This window comes from Glycine soja, chromosome 17, assembly GCF_004193775.1.
Source record: "Glycine soja cultivar W05 chromosome 17, ASM419377v2, whole genome shotgun sequence".
NCBI classification, from domain to species: Eukaryota; Viridiplantae; Streptophyta; class Magnoliopsida; order Fabales; family Fabaceae; genus Glycine; species Glycine soja.
The window spans coordinates 34760707-34785312 of NC_041018.1; the positions used below are offsets into that span (position 1 = coordinate 34760707).

General features: G+C 37.9%; 1 protein-coding gene across 1 annotated transcript; it reads right to left on the reverse strand.

The window, feature by feature from the left end:
- Positions 1-8166: 8166 nt before the first annotated feature.
- Positions 8167-9672, reverse strand: LOC114391694. Its single transcript, XM_028352667.1, has one exon. It carries the CDS (start codon positions 9670-9672, stop codon positions 8167-8169), a length of 1506 nt encoding a protein of 501 aa, XP_028208468.1.
- Between the last annotated feature and the right edge of the window lie 14934 nt (positions 9673-24606).

A 24606-nucleotide genomic window follows, 5' to 3' on the forward strand; every position in this document is an offset into this window, starting at 1 on the left:
TTGTTCTTGTTGTTGTTTGTATTTTGTTTTGTGTTGTACAACAAAAAGGAAGGAGTAGAGACGAGAATCGTCATCACGGAAAGGGCAGGATGGACGAAATCAGTGTCTTATCTTTGCTTTCCTCTTATCTCCGATGAGAGGTAAGTAAAGAGGGGCAACTGTCATACCCTAATTTCGTCCGGGGATTATAATTTGATGATACACAACCTTTGATTGGTCGCTTCGAGATATTTAGCACCCTTTGTTGCACAATATGTGAAGTCCCGAGACGTGCCGAAAATCAAAAGGAAGCAGGCTTACGCAATCCGTAAAAATTCCGTAATGTGACGGAAATCGAAAGGAGGTGTTTTTCGCAATCCATGAGTTTTCGTAACTTCTTCAAAAGCTAAAAAAGAGTAAATACATAATCCGTAAGGATTCGTAACCTTGCGGAAGGAAAATAAGTATCGTTACGAAATTCGTAAAGTTTCGTAACGTTACGGAAAAGAATTACCAAAAAAAGTAGAAGGGGGGTGCATTTAGTAAAAAAGGGGGTACAAATAGCAATCAGGCCCACTTGGGCCTTCCAGATTCTTCCTCCAGAAGGCTGTTGCTTCTGGAGGAAGCAACCTTGCTCGCCTGGGCGAGCTGAGCTCGCCTGGGCAAGCTGGGTGGCAAGCTCCTCCCTTATTTTGCTATAAATAGAGGGAGGAGTGAAGGGAAAAGAGGTTCAGCCTTCTTGGCACTTCTTATTCTCTCGAAATTGTTGAGGAAAATTATTTCCGTGAAGAAAATTCAAGCCGAGGCGCTTCCGTAACGTTTCCGTGAGTAATTACGCGAAGATTCTCGACCGTTCTTCCACATTCATCGTTCGTTCTTCGTTTTCTTCAGTCTTCAACGGGTAAGTACTTCAAACCGAGCTTTTCAATTCATTCTATCTACCCGTGGTGGTCCACATTTTGTTTCATGTATTTTTATTCTCGTTTTCATTCGCTTTCTATACCCCCTTTTGACGTGCTTAAGTCATTTATTTAAGTCATTTCTCGCCTAATCTAAAAATAAAATAAATTTCCACCGATCGTTTGAATTGTATCATCCGTTAATTTCGGTTAAAATGAATTCCGACCGTTTGGTCGTGCCGTAACCACGTTGGAAATAAAAAAAAGAGGTAAAATAATAATATAATAATCAAAAAATACCTTTTAGTAAAATAAAGCGAAAAATCAATCGGACGTTTTCTCTTTGGGATTCCTCATTCTTAAATGAATTGGCTAATAACTAAAGTGAAACTAAGGCTAAAATCAACTCGCCTAGTCAAGCTCGTCCACAAAAATAGGATTTGAAAGTTTATCATTTCAATTTCTTACCAAGTAAAATGGATCATTTTTAAGGTCCAACGCCTTAAAATGATCACCTTTCAAGTAAAAAGAATCACTTGATTCACGCATAAGAAAGAACTACGTAGGTCTGATTTCCTCTTCGATGGAGGGTACGTAGGAGCAAAAGCCCCGCTTTTGTCGACCTCAAAAAATAAAAAGAAGTAAAAGTAAAGGTAACACAATTTCCACAATTCTAAAAAATAGGCTGTTGTCCTTTGAGACAAACGTGAGAGGTGCTAATACCTTCCTCAAACGTAAATACAACTCCCGAACTTAGAATTTTCATTTTGACTGGTTTCCTTCGGTTTTCCCGACTTTTTCCACAAATAAACGTTGGTGGCGACTCCGTGCATCTTTCCTCCTTTGGAAAGCGCACCCGTGAGCCTCGCCTTCGCTCGCCCGCGAAGGGCACGTTGCGACACCTTGCAACAACTTCATCTAGTTGTTGTTGGCTGGTGGATGTGGACGAGCTGCTGCATGTCCTTGATGCCCTTCCGTAGTACTGAGTAATAGTCACACCTGAGCCTGCTGCCCGAACGCGACCCCCATGGTCAGGTCGGCCAATGGCAGTGTTCAGTATGTCTTGCCGACCATGGGGTACAAACGAACCCTGTGTTACCTGCTCTTCTAAGGAGTCCTACACAAAACAAGTGACACAAAAATACACAACATGCAGTCATTGTCATTACAAAATACTTAAACATATGAACATTGCAACATATTGGTGAACCTACTATTTTATCTGCAATTTCCTGTGCGGACTCAGATGTCATATTGCCAACAGCCCTGGTCCGAGCAACCTTCCACTTAACATGTCTTTTTATTGGAGATGGGGGTTCACTCAACAATGCTTCCTCTTGTATCCTTTTTCGTTTCTGGTCTAACAATTTCTTCTCAAGCAAATCATATCCCCCACGTGAAAGTACGTGGGGGCAGTCGTTGTGTTTTTGAATTGATTGTGCTCGTTTCCTAATACCCTGTAATGTGGCATACATAATTGCGGAGACTTTTTCCAAATTAAAATAATCAAATTGGTAAACAAATATTCATTTTAAGTTACGATAAACAGATTCAACTAACCTCCCAGTTAGGTGTGAGCCGGGTTTCTTCAAATTGTTTCCATGCTTCAGGATCTAGTCCATATTTTGTCACAACATCCTGCGTTTGTTGACCTTCACTCTTAGCAAACACAAATTTGCTAGTCAATGTGGACTTAAATTGCCACCATCTCGTCGCTACTGTTGACATAACCTTCGTCTTCACCTTCGTAGCTTCTGCGATATCAAACTTTGCCTACATAAATACATTAGTCAAAATAAAGGGTTAAAGGCAGCCAAATGTATATCATCATACAATACTAGCAATCAACAAGTAGTCAATGATAATGTTCTGCCACAATACACCCAGTAAAGCAAAAGCATGCAATCAGCATATAATGTAAGTTTAGCATGCAATGACAGCCTTCAAATTTAACATCCAAATTGAAGAAATAATAAATGAAATAAAAAATTTTGTCAAACTGATAACAGTTATTTTACCCCTAACAATCTTAGAAGTAAATATAGACCATGTTTTTACGCCATAGCCTTATACTATTGTGATTTACATATTAACAAAAAGAAACAGCAAAGTCTGAAAGGACAAATAGTTAACAAAGTTGTTCATTAGCTGCAAATTTCCTTCCCTCCTCAAGTGCAAGCTTCTTGCGTAGCCCCTCTTGGTGCTCAGAAAATCCCAAAAACAAATCCCTCTTATTACTAGCTATTTTGAATTCTTTAGTTCCTGAATGTACAACTTTCAAATTGTTGCTCGTTCCCCTCTTTGTTTTAGGCTAAAAATCAAATCAATATCAAACAGGTTTTTCCAGCAGAGATTTTCAGAACCTATGCAGTGCAGGCCACAACTGAATGGGATATCCTTCAGTAACATTGGCCAGCAGCAAAATCAGATGTTGGTGCGTAATTTTTATGAGTAGGAAATAAGGGCTTTCAACAAGGCACTACTTGGAAAATGGAGGTGGGAGATGCTTCAGCAAAGTAACAAGTTATGGTCCAAGATACTGGATTCCAAGTATGGTGGATGGAGATCATTGGTGGAAGGCAGTAGAAGGAATAATGAGTCAGGTTGGTGGAAAGACTTAATGGAGGTTACACATGACCAACAGATGAATTCTATCCTCCAAGATGGCACTACTTGGAGGGTGGGATGCGGGGATAAAATCAAATTCTGGGAGGACTCATGGGCTGGACACAGACAGGCTCTAAAGATGAAATACCCAAGGTTGTATAGGATATCTCTTCAGCAGCATAAACTCATTCAGCAGGTGGGAAGTTTCAATGACTCCTCATGGGAATGGAACCTCTCATGGAGAAGGTCTTTGTTCGATAATGAAATCGCATCTGCTGCAGGTTTTTTGGAAGAAATTTGTCAGATTACAATCCGGCGACATATAGCAGATTGTTGGAAGTGGGAAGCAGAGCCTAATGGTTGCTACTCTACAAGGAGTGCATATAACATGTTACAAGAAAGTTCAGTGGGAGCAAATCCGGATGAAGCACTGTAGAACCTTTGGAAATTATAAATCCCATCCAAAGCTGCAATTTTTGCTTGGAGACTCATCAAAGATCGATTGCCGACTAAATCTAATTTGAGAAGGAGGCAAATAGAGATAAATGACAGCACATGCCCGTTTTGCAGAATTCAGCAGGAGGATGCAGCCCATCTCTTTTTCAATTGTACCAAATCTCTAGCCTTATGGTGGGAATCCTTAGCGTGGACTGGAATAGTTGGGGCATTCCCCATAATCCCTAGGTACCATTTTCTGCAGCACCAAAATGGGATGAATGGAGGGAAAAGAAACAATAGGTGGAAGTGCTGGTGGGTAGCCTTAACGTGGTCAATGTGGCAGCATAGAAATAGGATCCTATTCTCGAACAAACCATTCAATGCTACTAAGCTGATGGATGATGCTTTGTTTTTACTTTGGTCTTGGCTTCGAGCATCAGAGAAAGACTTCACTATGCACTTTAACTATTGGTCTACCAATATGTTTTTCAGTAGATTATGAGGGTTCATTAGCTGTGGTTTTTGTATTTTAGGAGGGCTCACAAGCCATGGGGCTTTGATGATGTATTCTTTTATATAGGGTGGTTCATATCAATCTGAAAGTAACTTCACATGAGGATCCACTAGGATTTCTTTAAAACTTTGTAATTATAGTACCCCTGGTACTCTTATATTTATATACATATCATATTTTGCTGATAAAAAAAAAATATCAAACAAAACATGGATACAATTGTCATCATGATTATTACTTGAACCATAACGAATAACATCTAAAAAAGTACTTTAAAATGTAATTTTTTTATTTTTTGGTATTTTTTTAATTACAATTTTACTTCAATAAGTAATTTTTTCATGTACTTAGGTGGAGGATGTTGACGAAGAGAAGGACAAGGAAGAACAAAATAAAAAGAAGATTAAGGAAGTGTCACATGAATGCTCCTTGGTGAACAAGCACAAGGCCATTTGGATGACAAAGCCTGAGGAGATCACAAAGGAGGAGTATTCTGCTTTCTACAAGAGTCTCACCAATGACTAGGAAGAGCATTTGGCTGTCAAGCACTTCTGAGGTGAGGGACAGTTGGAGTTTAAGCCTATCCTCTTTGTTCCTAAGAGGCCACCTTTTGACAAGTTGACACAAGGAAGAAGCCTAACAATATTAAGCTTGGTGTGATTTAAAAGTTGGGATGAGTTAAGAGTTAATTGACAAGAATACATCATCAATTGGAGAGGAGTAGATTGGCTCCAAGCTTTGTTCTGTTCCTTCCCCTCACTTGCAACTGTAGCTTTTTTTTGGATGTTGCAGGTTTTGAACTGAAGACTTGAGGCTTGTGACATTTAATTAAACAAGGAAATAACTAAAGACTTGCAAGTGTAATATAAATCTTCATCTATTTTATGTTAAAGTTGTTGACAATGTGCATGCCACAATAAACAAGGAAATAACTTCTGCCTGCTGGTACAAACCTTAACAATATTTTGGTTTTTTATTTCCTATTTTCCTAAATAATTATCATCTTGTGTACAGTTTATTTCTGACCTTCAAAGATTTGTATAAAAAATGGTGAAAACAACCAAGTTCATGTCACATTTTAATATTTCTTTGCGAAAACACAGAGTGAAAGCAGGAAATCTGGTAGGAAATATTTATTTTATCAATTAGAAACTAAATTGAGAAATTGAAACCTTTTTTATATTATGTTGGGAATAGCTAATCAATCACAAGGTAATACTTGGAAAAGTAGTTTATCAATGACAAGTTAAAATTGTTAGAACTTCAACCTGAAGAAAGACCCTTCTGGTCTTCTTTGTCCATCATTATTTCCAAACTCAACAAAATAATAGAATAAGAAATTGGAAGAAATAGAATTTTCATTTCATTGGCAAGGATTAAACCTGCGTGGAAAAAAGGATCTGATACCTGATTTTGTGTAGAAAAATAACGAAGTTGAAAGAGGAAATTGGTAGTGGTCCAGATATGCAAGAGACTAGAGAGAGTGACCACTAGCACGTGGTGGTGGCGTGGGTGTGACAAACTGAGACAGAGATAGAAACAGAACACTTTCCAGAAACATTTAACGTTGCCTTGAAATTGAAATATGGCAAAAGAGTAAAAGGTAAGAAGTGATACCTTAAATTTGACACTATTGCATAATGTCAAGGATTGAACTAGTGATTGAGGTTTGATGTGGGGCAAAAATGCCTTTAGAGATTAGCATTAGAAGGTGCTATTCTTCCTTCCCAGACTTATCTCAACATGTTCCACCGCTAGTAGTGGATGTTTGGACCACTATAAAACACACACAAGTACACCCATTTTACTATCCACTTATTTCCCAATTCAACCATTTCTCACTCTTTCTCTTTTTCATTTCATCAATCAATTCCTACATTACTCAATCAATACTGATCCATCTTCCACGTATAAAGAACACTTTACAGAAACATTTACCTTATTCAAATAAAATTACTTGTGTAAATTCTGCTTATATAAACTAAATCAGTTAATAATAGACTGTCTACTACTACTGTTCAAGAAAGAAAATCAAAGTTGCTGATATTTTAGCAAAACACTGTCTACTACTACTGTTTTACAATTTTTGACATTGTTCCTTATTTCATTGCTATTCTGCTGTTAGCATATACATGTTTCATCCACGTGGTTTAGTTATCAATTTAAATTTGTGAAGTTATTATACACATGATTTGTTCTGTTCTCTATCTTTGATCTGCCAATATTTGTTCTCTACCTCATCTAACTAACTAATATTCATATTTAAAATAAAAACTGCCCTTGTGTCGTTCTTTACAAATATAGGAGTCTAGGATATCAAATCAACTATTCAAATAAAGGACAAGTCAATTAAAATAAAGGGCAGCAAACACGTGTAGAGATTATAAAGGACAAATATTTGTTATCCTCAATTATGTTTTTAACAGAAAAATTGATGGGGAATTCAAATATACTATTTGGTATGAAGGACTTACTAGAATGTCATTCCACACTATGTCCTCTAGCGTTTCAGGTACGTCTTTCCAATTATTGTGGATAATGGGAACCTTTTCTCGCGCCACTACGCCTAGGTAGCTGTGGAACTTTTCACGCATCGGTCCCGATGCTCTCCCGGTAGCGGGATCCACATAAACTGCCGGTCTGGGCTGATCCACGGTTCTTAATGTCAATGTTCTCAGCCGTGTCGTTGTTCTACTCCTCTTGGAAGTCGCCTTTGATTGACCATCGGACTGCGGGGGAGACGTCGGATCTGTGGCCATGATCCTGTAAAAAAAATACACAATTAATATTAATCTTCAGATTCACAAATTAACCAAAGCAAAGGCGTACTAGTAAAATAATCATTATATTTACACATTAAACAAAGCATTACTTTCGCACTCAGCCTGTAGGAATGTTTTCCCATAGACCTTCATCATGATCTACACGATTTGCATGTCCATCATCCACTTCATCAGCTTCATTCATTGAAGGCAATTGTTTTGAAAAACCAGACATTTGACCAATGTCAAGGGTTGACTCATCATTATGGTAATTCATTCCACTTGGTCTTCCTTGCAGAACCACACACAAACTTGAATTACATGGATCTTGTACATAGAAAACTTGTCTGGCTTGTGCTGCCATGATGAAAGGTTCCTCCATATATGCCACCTTACTAAGGTCTACCAAAGTAAATCCCAATGGATCTTGAAACACACCCGTTGTCCCGTTGACCCACTGACACTTAAAAATAGGCACTCTAAATGCTGTATAATCAACCTCCCAAATTTCTTGAATGACACCAAAGTAAGACATGGATGCTCGAATGGGGTTGTTGTCCGATGTACTGCAAAAGTGATCCGAATCAGCATCAACACAGACCCCACTATTTTGTACCGAACTTTTATCATCTTGGGACTTTGTGTAGAATGAATAATTTTTAATGTCATACCTCTTCCATGTAGGGACATTCAGATTTGGGCCAATGGCTAACAATGTCAGTCTTCTGGAAACAGTTTTATCAGCAAGTATTGTTTGTCTAAACCAATTTATGAAAGTTTTGTTGTGCTCTTGCAATACCCTCATCATGTTCATTTTGGGGTGACTATCTCTAACATGTTTTTTGTGAGCCTCTATGTACGGAAACACCTCTGTTGTGTTGTTTAATATATACAAATGTGCTTGTGACACGTCATGTCTAGTCATTGTCACAACATTGTATCCACGAGTACCCTTGCCGGCTTTTGGCTAGTCATGCCGGGATGCAGGAACACCGACAGGTTTCAATGAGTCAATGTACTGTGAGGCAAACTCAATGCATTCTTCAGCAACGTATCTTTCCACTATTGAGGCCTCTGGTCGATGTCGATTCTTCGTATAACCCTTTAAGACCTTCATGTACCGCTCAACTGGATACATCCATCTAAAATACACAGGACCACAAGACCTTATTTCCCTTACCAGATGAACAACTAAGTGTACCATAATGTCAAAAAATGAAGGAGGGAAAAACATCTCCATTTGACAAAGGACAATGGCAACCTCATCTTCCAAAGCATCCAACTGTTTAGGGTCAATGACCTTCGCACATATAGCATTAAAAATGAAACACAAGCGACTGATTGCAACACAGACCTTCTCAGGCAATGTTCCGCGGATTGCAACAGGCAAAAGTTGTTGCATTAACACATGACAATCATGCGATTTCAAGCCAACCAACTTAAGCTCATTCACAGACACAAGACTCTTGATGTTTGAAGAGTAGCCTTGTGGGACTTTCATATTACGCAAGCATTCACAAAAAATTCTCTTTTCAGCTGTTGACATTGTATAACAGGCTGGGGGCAGATATGTCCTGGTACCTTTTGAGATAGGATGCAAAACCTGACGTATACCCATGTCAACCAAGTCTTGACGACACTTGAAACCATCCTTTGTCTTGCCTTTCATGTTTAGGAGGGTCCCAATTAAAGAATCACAAACATTTTTCTCGACATGCATCACGTCTATACAATGCCTAACATGATGATCAGACCAGTACGGAAGATCAAAGAAAATAGACTTCTTTTTCCACATGTTTGAAGTGGATGATGGTTTTTTTTGGGACTTGCCGAACATATTTTCGACATCCTTGACCCGCTGATATACTTCATCACCAGTTAATGGATTTGGCGCGGTTTCATGTTCTTGACTTCCATTGAATGCCTTCTTCAATCGTCGATACGGATGAAACTGTTTGAGAAATCTTCGATGCCTAGTATAGACAGTCTTCTTTCCATGTTTAAGTTGGCGGAAACTTGTATTTTGCTCACATATAGGACATGCGTGATGTCCTTTGACACTATATCCACTTAAATTTCCGTAGGCTGGAAAGTCATTTATGGTACAAAAAACCATTGCACGCAACTTGAAAGCATGCTGCAAATTTGCGTCCCATACATCAACCCTTTCATCCCACAATTTCCGCAAATCGTCAATTAAAGGTCTTAGATATACGTCGATATCATTACCTGGTTGTCTTGGACCAGCTATCATCATACTCAGCATAACATACTTTCGCTTCATGCACAACCACGGAGGGAGATTATAAATGAAGAGCAAAACGGGCCACGAGCTATGGTTAGTAGTTAAGGTTCCAAATGGGTTCATTCCGTCTGTTGCAAGACCAAGCCTTAAATTTCTAGGCTCGGCCCCAAAGTCAGGATACAGACGATCAATTGCCTTCCATTGCGGGCTATCTGCAGGATGTCGCATCAATCCATCTGATTTTCTGGTATTTGCATGTCACATAAGGTTTTTTGCATCTTCCCCATTAGCAAACAACCGCTTAAACCTTGGTATTATTGGGAGATGCCAACACACCTTCGCTGGACGGCGGTTGGCAGCAGATACTAGTACAGTAGAATCTCCGTTGGTTGTTTTGTACCTTGAAACCCCGCACACAGGGCAGTAATCTAGTTCAGCAAATTCATCTCTGTACAAAATGCAGTCATTACAACATGCATGAATTTTTTCGTACTGCATCCCAAATGAACATAAAATCTTCTTTGCTTCGTAGTGATTCTTTGGCAACACGTTATCAGCAGGAAGAATTGTTTTCAACAACATCAGCAACTCACTAAAACTCTTGTCACTCCACCCAAATCGAGCCTTCAAGTTAACTAGAGCTAACACAGCAGACAACTTTGTGAAAGATGTGCAGCCGGAATACAAAGGCATTTTTTAATCAACTTCTATGTTGTCATCCAACACTGCATGTGCCTCTTCAAACCCCTCTTGCCCAAGATCGCGAATCATTTCTTCTATAGGATTTCCACTGGCTGCAGTAACATCGTCAGGCTTTGACATGTCAGTAGTATCGAGGGATTCCCCATGCCATATCCACTTTGTGTAGCTACGAATTATTCCCTCACAAATAAGATGAGTTCTTATGTCATCAATTGTTTGGCGCCTCCCATTTCCACACTTCACACATGGACAAAAAAATTTCCCCCACATAGGTTCCGCTTTACTTTGAGCAAACTGCAAAAACTCTTCAACACCATTCTCGTACTCTTCAGTTATACGTGATGTGTTCATCCAACTTCGATCCATGTTACACCTTCTATGTCAAACGTTAGTGGCTTAGGGATTACTTGACATGCATCACAATAATAGAGCACCAATTGCAGTAGAAAACACAGCAGCACTGCACCTTTTGTACAAAACGCTGCATTACAAAACACAGTAGCAAGTGCAGTTAGTTGGACCAACAATGCTAACAAGTCAAATGGTGCATGGCTGTTTCAAGGGATTTGGCATTTTTCAGTTTGTTGGCCTCTATTCTACACCTAAGGTCAACGATGGTCAAATTTGGAGGTTGTCAAACTCATGAAAGACAGCATAAAGGGTTCTTTTACCAATGCTTATAAGAAAAAATCAACAAAAACTGCAGAAACGACAGCATCGAAATTGAATGACGAAAGTGGTGCAATTCAAATTCAGCTTCATTTTTCAAACATTTATAAAATATCAAATCAGCTGAAATTGGGAAAAATAGTCTGTGTCAAACACAATTTTCGTAGTTACCAAATTTATTGGGGAATTAGAATCTATTTATAGAAAGGTTTGAGGGGTGATGTGATTGTGGTCCTAGCTGATGTAGTGTATAGGGTTTATAGACTAATGCAGATTGCTTCGCAATCATCGTAGACTTCGAAGTTATAAAGCCTGCGTTACTGCAATTTATAATGTAATTTTCACTTATATTGGGGTGATTTGGCTTTCCACAAATGTACTGAGTACATAACGTAAGATGTATCAAACTCACCCGACCGTAGCTATTTCCCTATGGATATTGAATTTTTCTATTAATTAATTTATGCTGTATAGTATGGGATGAGTTACTAATCAGATAGAAAATTATGGAGGCAATTGTTGTATTTAGAAGTGAGATACCACTTCATAGGATGAGGGACTGCTAGCTTAGCTCCAATTAGCTGGATTTCCAGGATGTGGAAAGCTCTGTTTGTTTAACCGAGTCCTGTTTAGAAGATCGTGCTTACAGTTTTCCTTGTCCAACAGAGCTGCAATTGGAGTAATTAAACTTGAGACATACCACTTCTTCAATAGTTATTCAACTTGAATGCTCTTCTCCCCCATTAAGTTTGTGCAGATTTATGTCCATTAAAAGCAGCCTCCTTTAAGTAGACTTTTCATCTTAGTAATAGGAAATGAAAAGTCCCATTCGTAATGACATTTGGAAACTATTACTTTTGTATTTGGAGATTAAGATTATATTTTTCATGTTATCTTCTTCAGACATTTCTAATAGAATGCAATTCCCATACAATTTTTGTAGTCTATAATTGCCTCTAGGTTTCTAATTGGGTTAGGTAGAAGTTTTTATGAAGTCTTACATGCAGCCTTAGGGTGTTTTTTCCCCTTAAGTATTACATGTAGGGTTTGTTAGCTCACTTGCTATTATTGATAATTTTTGTTGGCTGTTGGGGCAATCCATTACATCTGTTCGAATCATTGTTTGAGGGCAATTATCGTGGCAGAGGTTCCAGAGGTTCTTGGAATGGAGCAAATGATTCTAAACATGAGTATTACAGTCTTGTTTTCAACTTTAAAGAAGCAGTTTTTCGCATAGAAAAATAGATAGAGATACGCCGATTAGATAGTTGTGGAACTTGCAATGGTTCAGGGGCTAAACCAGGGACTACACCATCCGTATGTAGCAGTTGTGGAGGTCAAGACCAGGTTGTCTCATCAACGAGAACTCCATTAGCCATCATCCAGCGGTCAATGACATGCTCTGCATGCAAGGGGACTGGAGAAATTTGAACAGCTTGCAATACATGTTCTGGGGATGGTCGGGTAAGGAAATAAAAAGGCGGAGATGAAGAGATTTATTGTAGCCTACTTCAGTACACCTAGTACTGAATTTTATACATAATATATTTGATTTTTGCCGTGCAAAAAAAACAACAAAGGAAGGGTAAATGCTGAGACCTCTTCCAAGAGGTGCAGCATACATGTACTTAAGTTATGGGCTATAGCTGGTCCACAATACCATCCTCTAATTTCATCTTTTGAACCACAATTGTGTTTAAACTATACTTGTACCTATAGTACCTGTGGTACTCTGGTAATTGTATGATATTGGCACAAAAAGACATAATAAACATCATACTAGACAGCTCAAAAGAACAATTACACCGCATGAATATCAAGGCATTAAACGCATACATGTTTTCAGGCATCATACATGTTTGTCATTTGTGGAATTTAAAAAACATATTTTAAACTATTACTACAAACAATAAACACACCTGCAAATAATTAAAAGAGTTCTTTGGTGATTCTTTGGTGCCTGATTCAGCCTGAAAAATAATAAGACTTTCGTCAATCAACCGCATCTATGACAAACATTTGTGTAATATGTAGAAAATAATTTGTGGCAATCAACTTCATATTATAAAGAATTAAATTGCAAGTGGCTCACTAATGTTTGCTTCTATAATTTCTTCTCAATTGTAAGGTTCTTCCCCAGTTTTAATAACCTTGAATTCAGCACATGGTTGACTTCAAATTTCAGAGGTCTATTTTTGCATGTTTCATATCAGGCCTTGCTGTATATGTATAATTTTTTTAAAAAAATAAACCTATCCACCACATTTAATGATATGATAAATTGGGAAATACGTAGTGGCACACATGGTTTTCGTAAAAGGAAGGACCCCATGATGGCATACTTACTTGAAAAAGTATCTGTGTTTGTCTGCTTGACAAATATAGATAGAGTGATAGACCCGCTGAGATATGTTCTAAAGTTTGACTAATGACTTGAATATATGAAAGGACTAATAAAGAATAAACTGAACCAATACGAAAAAAAACTGCAAATATAAACTGTAACTACTAAAAACTAGTCAGACAGGTTTCGATTTTTTTAAATAAAAAGAATTTACTCAGACAACGCCATTTTACAATACTTTTTCAAGCGGCTAAATAACATTGTTGTAAATAATGTCATGTGTGAACTTAATTTTGAACGTAATTATAATGGTACAAACTTGTGAATGGAATGTCTATTACTGATAGTGTGTAATGTTATTATATAATTTGAGTATAAGTGAATATCACTTTACTAGTTCGACTACTATTTGTGTAACTTTTTAAATTTTTTAGCATATAATGTAATATAAATTACTTAATTTATATCTATAAATTTCATAATAGTGGTTATTCCACTATCTACTATCCTACTATACCAGTTATGGGGTCAAATGCTCTGCATCAGTATTGAGGAATTGATAATGATGCTACAACTCTCATTGACCATATTAGCCCAGAAAGGGAGCTTGGACTAGCCTAGCCTGACTCTAAAGGGTGAAGGTTCCATCTCATGGGGTTAAACTGCTGGTATATTGATGGAAAATTTAATGGGAGCTTAAATTGTGACCAGTCCTGATATCAATTGGTGGGAGGTATTGGTTTGATTGAGTTTGGGATATTGTTGAAAATCAAACTATTGTTCTTATGGAATTAGAGGTCAATTTGCTTTGTTAATAGGGAAGAAACATTTATCAGGCTGGAGGGGTAGACAAGTGAATGTGCAACGGGATGGGTTGAGGTTGAGTATATTTTGGATTCTATATCCAAATGATGCAAAGCCCCAAGCTGTTTACTCAACAGAGGCAATGGAGCCTCATAGGGGGCACATCAGGTTTGACTGAGTTATATCCGAGTGCCATGGTACACAGTCCTTGAAGCTCTGAACTCAGATGGAGCTTCATAAGGGGCCATATCATGCTTAGTCAAGACATATCTGGACGGTACACTAATCAAATGGTTTTTTTCCCTAAAATACCAGAGAATGGAGTTCTTGCTCATAGTAATGCTACCACGAATAAGAATCCAAGGAATGTAATTAGAAACCTTGAAACAAACACCCCCTTAGATCTTGGGAAAAAACTGTAACAAATGAATGAAATTAGAAATCAAGGAATGTCTATTTTTCCTTGATTACTAATATCAGCCTCTATTAAATAAAATTTGATTGCATCATGCAAAGAAGGATTGGTGTAACAGAGAAGTGCAAGAAGGAAAGCTTTTAGAACCAAATTGTCATACAAGGATGTGAGAAAATGGGCTTGAAAGTAGAGTCTGTGGCTATAAATTCCTCAGCAGATCGCTTGAAAAAGAAGTGGTTAGGAGTGATTGTTGCAGCAAGTTGGAGGACTAAGGTAACAAAGAAACTCCAAATTCAATACAAGGTAACCATCTCAGCATGTGGCTCTCTCAACACTCGTCCTCTAATGATTTCTACTGGACTAGTATGCTACGAAGACATAATTTGCACCAACAAAATAATTAACTAGAAAGTAAAAGTTTCCAGTGCAAACCTCCTATCATTTATGCTAAAACACAGTGCATGATCCCATCTTCGCCATCAGTCCGTGACAACTAAGAATCCAACGAGCCTGAAGGTGTTTTGGGCCCTAAGGTTATGGGCCGATCTGAATCTGTCACAAAGGTCTATGTTAGAAGAAAAGTGGTGCTGGCTAGTAGGGGACAGGCCCAATATCCTAAGAGTCCAACTGTGAACTCAGTTACGGGCTTACAATCTGTTTGCATACCTTCAGATCAAGAAGAGGAACTGGAAAGGCAATATGCCCTGGTAAAAGACCTGGAATTGACCCATGGGGGTGCTGCTTCGAAGGTCCAGCAGTTCATGAAGGACATGGACACCAGAGATAACAAAATGGCAGTTGAGATGGGCATTAAAAAGCAGCTGTTATGATCATCCTTTCTTATAATTCAAGAGGTTTGGGGATAAAGTAAATTTCTGGAAAGACAAATGGCTAGGGGAGGATTATACTCTCCAACAGAAATACAATCAGGTCTTTGTCATCAATGAACAACAAGCTGATCTCATTTCAATGATGGGGAATTTTGACCAGGACAGGTGGAGGTGGAACTTCAAGTGGCAAAGGAATCTGTTTGATTATGAGAGTGATCAAGCTGTGAATTTTATGGAGGAGATCAATTCCATACACATTCAGAGATATGTTAAAGATGTCATGTTATGGAAAGTTGACCCTAGTGGGGTGTATACCACTAAGTCTGCTTATAAATTACTGATAACACCTTCTACACCAGCCTCGGATAGGAGAACATCACAATTACTATGGCATATGAAAATTCCTCCAAAAGATGCAGTTTTCACTTGGAAGCTTTTAAGAGACAGACTCCCCACTAGAGCTAATCTCAAAGGAGAGGGGTGATCATTCAGGATATTGCTTGTCCTTTATGTGGTGATGAACAAGAGGAGGTGGGCATCTATTTTTCAATTGCAAGAAGATAGTAGGGCTATGGTGGGAGTCCATGAGCTGGATTCAGGCTATGGGACCTCTCCCAGCTTCTCCAATGGACCATTTTCTTCAATTTTGTGATGGTTTTGGAGCAGAGAAAAATCATAGTACTTGCTGTGGATGGTGGGTTGCTTTGACAAGTACTATATGGAAGCATAGGAACTTCCTCATTTTCCAGGACAAACCTTTCGAGCCGCAGAAGGTCATGGAAGATGCTATGTTCTCAATTTGGTCTTGGTTAAAGGCTAGACAAAAAGGCTACAACATCAGTTTTAACCATTGGTCTTCCAACATCTTGGAATCCTTTGGTTAACCTGTATGGGATAACCTTTTTAGTTGGGATAGCTTGGGCTTTTTGGAGGGCAGCACCACTGGTGCCTTGTATTTCCTATATCTAGTACCAACTGTCATACCCTAATTTCTTCCGGGGACCATTGTTTGATGGCATGCAACCTTCGCTTGACCGCTTCGAGGAACTTGACACCCATCGTTAAGCAATCCGTGAAATTCTGCGACATGTCGGGAATCGAAAGGAAACATTATTGCGCAATCCGTAAAGTTCCGTAACATTCCAGAAGCCGAAGAGGGGGTTGTTGCGTAATCCGTAAAGTTTTGTGACATTACAGAAAGAAAACAAGTATCGCTACGTAATCCGTAAGGTTTCGTAACGTTACAGAAAAAGAATCAGCAAAGAAGGTGGGGTGAACTTATCAAGATAGGGGTGTAAATAGCAATTCGAATATAGGCCCTTCCGAAACATTTTGGAAGTTGGGTTGCTTAAGGAGGAAGCAACTGGGCGGCAAGCTCCTCCACGTTTTTGAAAAATGGTTTTCGGGGCTTCCGTGGCTTCCGGGGCTTCTGTAATGCTTCCGTAAAATTTCCGAAAACCTTGGGTAAGCATATTCCACTTAACATTGGTGAAAGGGAAGAGAAAAAAAAGATGAAATTTAAGTCATATATGCTTCCGTAACTTTTTTGTAAATTACGAAAGAAGGTGGGGTGAACTTATCAAGATAGGGGTGTAAATAGCAATTTGAGTGTAGGCCCTTCTGGAACATTTTGGAAATTGGGTTGCTTAAGGAGAAAGCAACAGGGCGGCAAGCTCCTCCACGTTTTTGAAAAATGGTTTCCGGGGCTTCCGTGGCTTCCGTAATGCTTCCGTAAAATTTCCGAAAACCTTGGGTAAGCATATTCCACTTAACATTGGTGAAAGGGAAGAGAAAAAAGATGAAAATCAAATCCGAAACACTTCCGTAAGGATTCCGTAAAATACGAAAAGGGGGTGAACTTAGTAGTTCGGGTGCACTTAGAAATCTTCTTTATTAAGTCTTTGGGCGGCAAGCACCTCCCTTTTTTCCTATAAATAGGGGAGGGGGGAGCTGTTTCAAAATGTTCAAGACCCCTTGGCTATGCATTTCGGCTATTTTGGGCAAAAAAACACGTTTTCGTGAAGAAAAATCGAGTCGAAGTGCTTCCGTAACGCTTCCATAAGCGATTCTGTGGAAATTCTTCATCGTTCTTCATCGTTCTTCACCGTTCTTCATCCGTTCTTCGTTCGTTCTTCAACGAGTAAGTTTTCGAATTCGAGACTTTCAATTCATTTCTTGTTTTGTGTACTTTCACTTTAATTTCGTTTACTTTCAGTTTTCTTTTATTCTGTTTCTAACGTGCATTAACCGTTTATTTAAGCTGTTTTCTCACCTAATAAATGATAAAATGAATTTCAACCGATCATTTGTGTTGTAATCTCGTTTAATCACTATTAAAACAAAATCTAACCGATCGTTCACGTTGTAACCACGGTTAAACCAAAAAAAAGCAAAATAATAATAAAATAATCAAAATATCCTGAAAAATAATAATAAAATAATCAAAATATCTTCGAATAAAATAATCAAAAAAATCAATCGGACGTTTTTCTTTGGAAGTTTCCTTGAATGAATTGACTAATAACCAAAGTGAAACTAAGGCTAAAATCAACTCGCAAATCAAGTTTTGTCTGCAAAAATAAAAAAAAAAACTGTTTTAAGGTCCAACACCTTAAACGGTCCTCTTTGCTTTTATCGGTTAACATGGACCGTTCAAAAGCATAAAATCAACACATCACTTTACTGCCTTTTGAAAGAACTACGTAGGTCTGATTTCCTCTTCGATGGAGGGTACGTAGGAGCAAGAGCCCCGCTTTTGTCGACCTCAAAAATAAAAAAGAAATAAAGGTTTAAATACATAATTTCACACAATCCTAATCTAAGGCTGTTGTCCTTTGGGACAAACGTGAGAGGTGCTAATACCTTCCTCAAACGTAAATACAACTCCCGAATCTGGAATATTCTTCATGACCGGTTTCCTTCGGTTTTTCCGACGTTTTCAACAAATAAACGTTGGTGGCGACTCTGCGCATTTTCCTCCTTTGGAAGACGCACCCGTGAGCCTTGCCTCGCTCGCCCGCAAAAGGGTAGGTTGCGACAATACTGTCTTTTTTCCATGTTTAAGTTGGATGAAGCTTGTATTTTTCTCACAGATAGGACATGCGTGATGTCCTTTTACACTATATCCACTCAAATTTCCGTATGCTGGAAAATCATTAATGGTACAAAAAACCATAGCACGCAAGGTGAACATTTGTTGCACATTCGCATCCCACACATGAACCCCGTCTTCCCACAGTTTTCTCAAGTCTTCAATCAAGGGAGCAAGATAGACGTCATTATCATTCCCTAGCTACCTTGGACTAGCTATTATCACACAAAGCATAATGTACTTTCACTTGATGCACAACCAATGGGGGAGCTTGTAAATCATCAACAAAGCATGCCATGAACTGTGGTTAGTGCTTAAGCTACCAAAAGGATTCATTCCATCCAAAGCAAGACCAAGCCTAAGGTTTCTTGGGTCTCCACCAAAATCAAGAGACAAATGATCGATTGCCTTCCATTGTGGAGAATCATCTGGATGTCGAAGAATTCCATCAGTTTTTTTGCCATATGCATGCCATGTAAGGTTTTTTTGCGTCATCTGCATTAGCAAACAATCACTTAAACCTTGGTATGATTGGAAGATACCAGCAGACCTTTGCTGGATGTAACGACCCGCCTCGTCGCTACGATATCACCACTCTAAACCGCAAGAATTTTAATTTTTAAATGAAAACTCCATTAATTTGCTTATGAAAAATGAAAGTAATTTTTTTCTCGATCTACATTCACTAAACAACGCACCATTACTTAAGTGAATACATACATACATACATATACATATACATATATATATATATATATATATATATAGGTATAGTAACTCAGTACACATCATTCACATAATGGAAAGTAAATTTGTTCATAAATATAATTAAATTTATGATTTACATCCTTAATTCAACAAAAAGAATTATGGAACCAACTATGGAGGAGTTGATTAACAAAACACAACTCTCTCCCAAAATAATCCCAATGTCATCATGTCGGCTCGGGGGCTCCACAGAAGAATCTCACTTCTTGACCCTACTGTTGTCATTCTGCTCCCACGAATAAAGGTTCACGATCATCACAGGTACCAACCACATGATACAAAAATTGCGAGGGGTGAGTTTATTATAAAAGAAATTAATACAAAAATCAAATAACCACAAACATTAATAAATATCAAAAGCTTACACAAGCATTCATTAGTCCAACACACACTCAACAAATAGTCTTCATCCATCCATAGTTCCAATCAATCATGCTCAGTATGATGCATGCACCTAACCTCAACTCTCAAATGCAATGTGGTACCATCCCCAAGGAAATAGCCTAAGCGTGTCCACACGACACTCTCACTTAGGAAAACTAGGCAGTAAGTGTCGAGGTCACCGTGTCGCGCACAGGCAACTCTCCCCCCTCCCCCACAGTGATTAGCCTAAGTCTCAAGGGAGTTCCAATCCGAGTGACATGCCCCCAAGTACAAGTATTCCTCCTCATGAGAAACTACAAGTACTTACTGACAAAGTTTATACTATTTTCATGTCATATGAAGTATGAAACATGGGAACCATCAATGCACTGACCATGGATAATTAAAGATTCTAAGTCATCCCCTCCAGAGATACTTAAAACTCTTTAACCACTATATTTGCCCCACCAGGGATATCCAACAAGGTCACTGCACCCCCCATGTACATACACAACATGCATCATCACTATGACATTTCCAACTATTAAACAAGTGGCCTCAGATATCTTAAGAAGGGGGGTTGAATTAAGATATTCCAAACCCTTTGAGAAGTTGTGACTCTTAGAAAGATTTTTCTAAAAATCTTGTCTGGTAATTGATTACAAGTTTTGTGTAATCGATTACAGCTTCTTAAAATTTGAATTAAAACGTTTATTAACTGCTGGTAATCGATTACCAAAATTGTGTAATCGATTACACAGCCTAAAATTTAAATTCAAATTTTTAGTAGCTGTTGTAAAGCATATTTGGCCACTGTTAATCGATTACCAGAGAGTAAATTCTTTAAAAAACACTTTTTAATTTAAATTACTTGGCCAAACCTTTTGCTAATTCAATTAGGAATTCCCTTCCTAATATACTAGTGATCATCTTGATGTTGTGACTTGTATTCTTGAAGTATTGTCTTTAAGTTAAACTTGAAAAGCCCATTTGCATCAATTGCATCATATCATCATGATCATCATCAAAACACCAAAGGCATTTGCATCTACAATCTCCCCCTTTTTGATGATGACAATACAAGTCCTGAAATCAAGATTCAAGAGCAAGCAACAAACAATTGTATATATATAAAATTTACGTTTACTCCCCCTATGTTTTGGAATTTCTGATCACTTGAGATCACTTGATTTCAAAGTTTGTTAAGCTTTTCTACACCCCATTTTTCTCCCCCTTTGGCAACATCAAAAAACCAAAGAACTCGGGAATCAACACAAATATAATAATGGAGTAGAAAGATATAAATATCAGAGTACAAGGCATAACCAACCAAACTCACAAATAAGAAATAACCAAACCAGAATCCAAATAATTCAAAAACTTCAAAACCACATAATGTCAAAGCAGAAAAGTCTAAAATCCAAATACTAAAGTACTTAACATAATAATTTAAACTTCTAAAAGACTGAATAGCCAAAATACACGGCTTAAAAGAGACATATAATTAGAAACTAAAGTCTAAGAAGGCGGAGGTGGTGGTGGAAGATCGAAACTCTGACGAATGTAACCTACATCCTCTTCAAGCTGTGTGAGGCGAATGTCTATGCCGGCAAAGCGTGTATCTAATGAGTCGAAACGGTCACCAACATAAGAACGAAGACCTCGTAATTCAGAGAGAACTTCATTCATGAGTGCTGAATCATCGCGCTGAGGAGGAGGTGAAGGAGTACGTTCATCTTGAGGAGGGAGTGCATCCTTCTTCAGCCATTGACCATTCCGATCTTTACGGTACCCAAAGGAAGTCACGGCACCAGCACCAATTGCAAAGGAACGCTTGACTTGAACAAATGGTTCATCATCAAGTGGAATTTGAAAATAACGCAAAAACAGAGTAATCAAATGTGGATAAGGGAGAGGTGCATTGGCTCGTAATGCCTTATGCATTCGGTACCGAACCAAATGGGCCCAGTCGATCTGACGACCGGTAAGAAAAGTCCACATAAGAATCAAATCCTCCTCAGAGGCCTGTGCTAAATTTGAAGACCGAGGAAGCAAAATTCTAACAATTATATAGTGCATGATGCGATTATCAAATGTTAATGACCCGGCCAGCAATCTACCGGTCATTTCAGTCTGATCATTGCAGACCATACGGCGAGCATCATGACTCGAATAATCAAATTTCCAGTCATCAACAATGGTGCCCTCAAAAGGTGCACCTTGACTGGGTAAATGAGTCAAAGAAAAGAACAATGACTGATCAATGACCATAGGAATACCATGCACCTCAAAGATAATAATGCCATCCTGAATTTTTAAATTGCAGTAGAAGACCTTTACAAGTTCAGGATAATATGGCAATTTTAATGACATGAAATCAACAAGGCCAGAATTTTGAAACACTTGATAGCAATCAAACATTTCATCATTAAAGAATTCTACGTCTAGGTACTTAGGATCTAAGATGATTCTAGAAGAAAACTGAGAAAGGTACCGTAGACGCTGATCATCGGAAGAAAACAATGTGGATGATCTTGGAGATGATAAAGATGGATGAATAGGTGTTGTGGATGCTTCAGATGGTCCGTGGCGGCGATGGGCAGCAGCAGCAGCGGTGGAGGATGATCCCTTTCTCTTCTTCGATGGCTCTGCCATTTGATGAAGTTTTAGTGGATTTTAATCGGTGGAAGTGAAAGAGAAGTAAAAAAGAAGAAGATTGGGCTTTACGGGACGCGATTTGGTGAAGATTTGAGTAAGATACGAAGTTTGGAAGATTTAGGTATGGAGGAGACGTGAGGGGAGGCTGTGGCTGCGCAGCAATTCTAATTTCGTGAGTATTTATAGACGAGGACGAGTTGTAATCGATTACAGGGATTGGTAATCGATTACAGGACCAATAAGCCTTCTGGTAATCGATTACAGAATGTTGTAATCGATTACAGGCTGCCTGTTCATATGTAATCGATTACACTGGATGGTAATCGATTACTAGAGCCTATCCTAGGCTAGTTTCTTAAGAGAATATCTATGTTTATGCTAAAACACATCCAATATGATTAAATATCACTACTAATGCACTTTATTCAATCATTCAATCATTACATACACAAGAAATCATAAATTCTATCATAATAACAAGAATTCAAACAAGATCAATCAAAATAATCTATAAACAATCAATCATAAGAGTAAATTAATCAATCAATCCTTATTTTTCTAAATCTCTAACATCTAAGAGGCCTAATTCTCTTCTAATAGAGAAGAATACTTCCTTGGGGAGAGGTTTTGTGAAAATATCAGCAAGTTGATTCTTAGTATCAACAAACTCTAATACACAATCTCCCTTTAGGACATGATCTCTAAGAAAATGGTGTCTAATCTCTATATGTTTAGTTCTAGAGTGTTGAACTGGGTTTTTGGATAGATTTATGGCACTAGTATTATCACACTTAATAGGTATGCGATCAAGAAGGATGCCATAGTCAGATAATTGTTGCTTCATCCATAAAATCTGTGCACAACAACTACCGGCAGAGATATACTCCGCTTCAGCAGTAGATAAAGCAACACTGTTTTGTTTCTTACTATGCCATGAGACAAGAGCCGATCCAATGAATTGACAAGTTCCACTTGTGCTTTTTCTATCAGTTTTAGATCCGGCAAAATCAGAATCAGAATATCCTATTAAGTTACATATTGAATTCTTAGGATACCATAATCCTAAATTGATTGTACCTAATAGATATCTCATGATTCTCTTTACTGCACTTAAATGTGATTGTTTGGGGTTGGATTGAAACTTAGCACACATGCATACACTGAACATAATATCAGGTCTACTAGCAGATAAATAGAGAAGAGATCCGATCATACCTCAATATTGTTTTATGTCTATAGACTGACCAGATTCATCTTTATCTAAGTAACAACTAGTGCTCATCGGTGTAGACATGTGTTTTGCACTTTCCATCCCAAATCTTTTGATCAATTCCTTGCAGTACTTGGATTGATTGATGAATATACCTTCTTGAGTTTGCTTGATTTGTAATCCCAGAAAGTACTTTAGTTCTCCCATCATTGACATTTCAAATTCACTTTGCATATCAAGGGAAAACTCCTTGCACAATGAATCATTAGTGGATCCAAAAATTATATCATCAACATATATTTGAACCAACAAAATATCATTATGCTTTCTCTTTATGAACAATGTGGTATCCACTTTACCTCTAGAGAATTCTTTTTCTAGAAGAAAATTGCTTAAGCGTTCATACCACGCCCTAGGGGCTTGTTTCAAACCATAAAGAGCCTTTTGTAATTTATAAACATGATTTGGTTTATTCGGAATTTCAAAACCAGGGGGTTGTTCAACATATACCTCTTCTTGAATTAAGCCATTTAGAAAAGCACTCTTAACATCCATTTGATAAAGTTTAAAATCCATTATGGATGCATATGCCAAAAGCATTCTAATGGCTTCTAATCTTGCAACAGGAGCATATGTTTCTTCATAGTCTATTCCTTCTTCTTGATTATACCCTTTTGCTACTAATCTGGCTTTATTTCTAATAATTATACCATGTTCATCTAATTTATTTCTAAAAACCCATTTTGTTCCTATGACAGGATAATTTTCAGGTTTTTCTACTAATTTCCACACATTGTTTCTTTCAAATTGATTCAGTTCTTCTTGCATGGCAATGATCCAGTTATCATCTATTATGGCTTCTTTTATATTTTTAGGTTCAATCATAGATACAAAAGCCATATTATTGCATAAATCTTTAAGAGAATGTCTAGTTGTTACCCCTTTTGAGATATCACCAATAATGTTATCGAGGGGATGATCTCTTGAAGCTTTCCATTCTCTTAGAAGTTCATCATTGGATTTGACTTCTTCTGGAGGATCTTCATTGTTTCCTTTATCATTTCCTTTGGAATCTTGTTCATGAATATTCATATGTTCTAAAGAATCTGCAATATCATCTAGCATATTCTTTCTTGACAAGATAGCGTTAGATTCATCAAAGGTAACATGAATGGATTCCTCGATATTCATAGTTCTTTTATTATATATCCTATATGCTTTGCTTTGTAATGAATATCCAAGAAAAATACCTTCATCAGATTTTGCATCAAATTTTCCTAGATTATCTTTACCATTATTGAGCACAAA

Bases quoted from the DNA above. Each gene is read 5' to 3' on its own strand.
- LOC114391694 (XM_028352667.1), bottom strand. From the start codon at position 9,672: ATGCGACATCCTGCAGATAGCCCGCAATGGAAGGCAATTGATCGTCTG.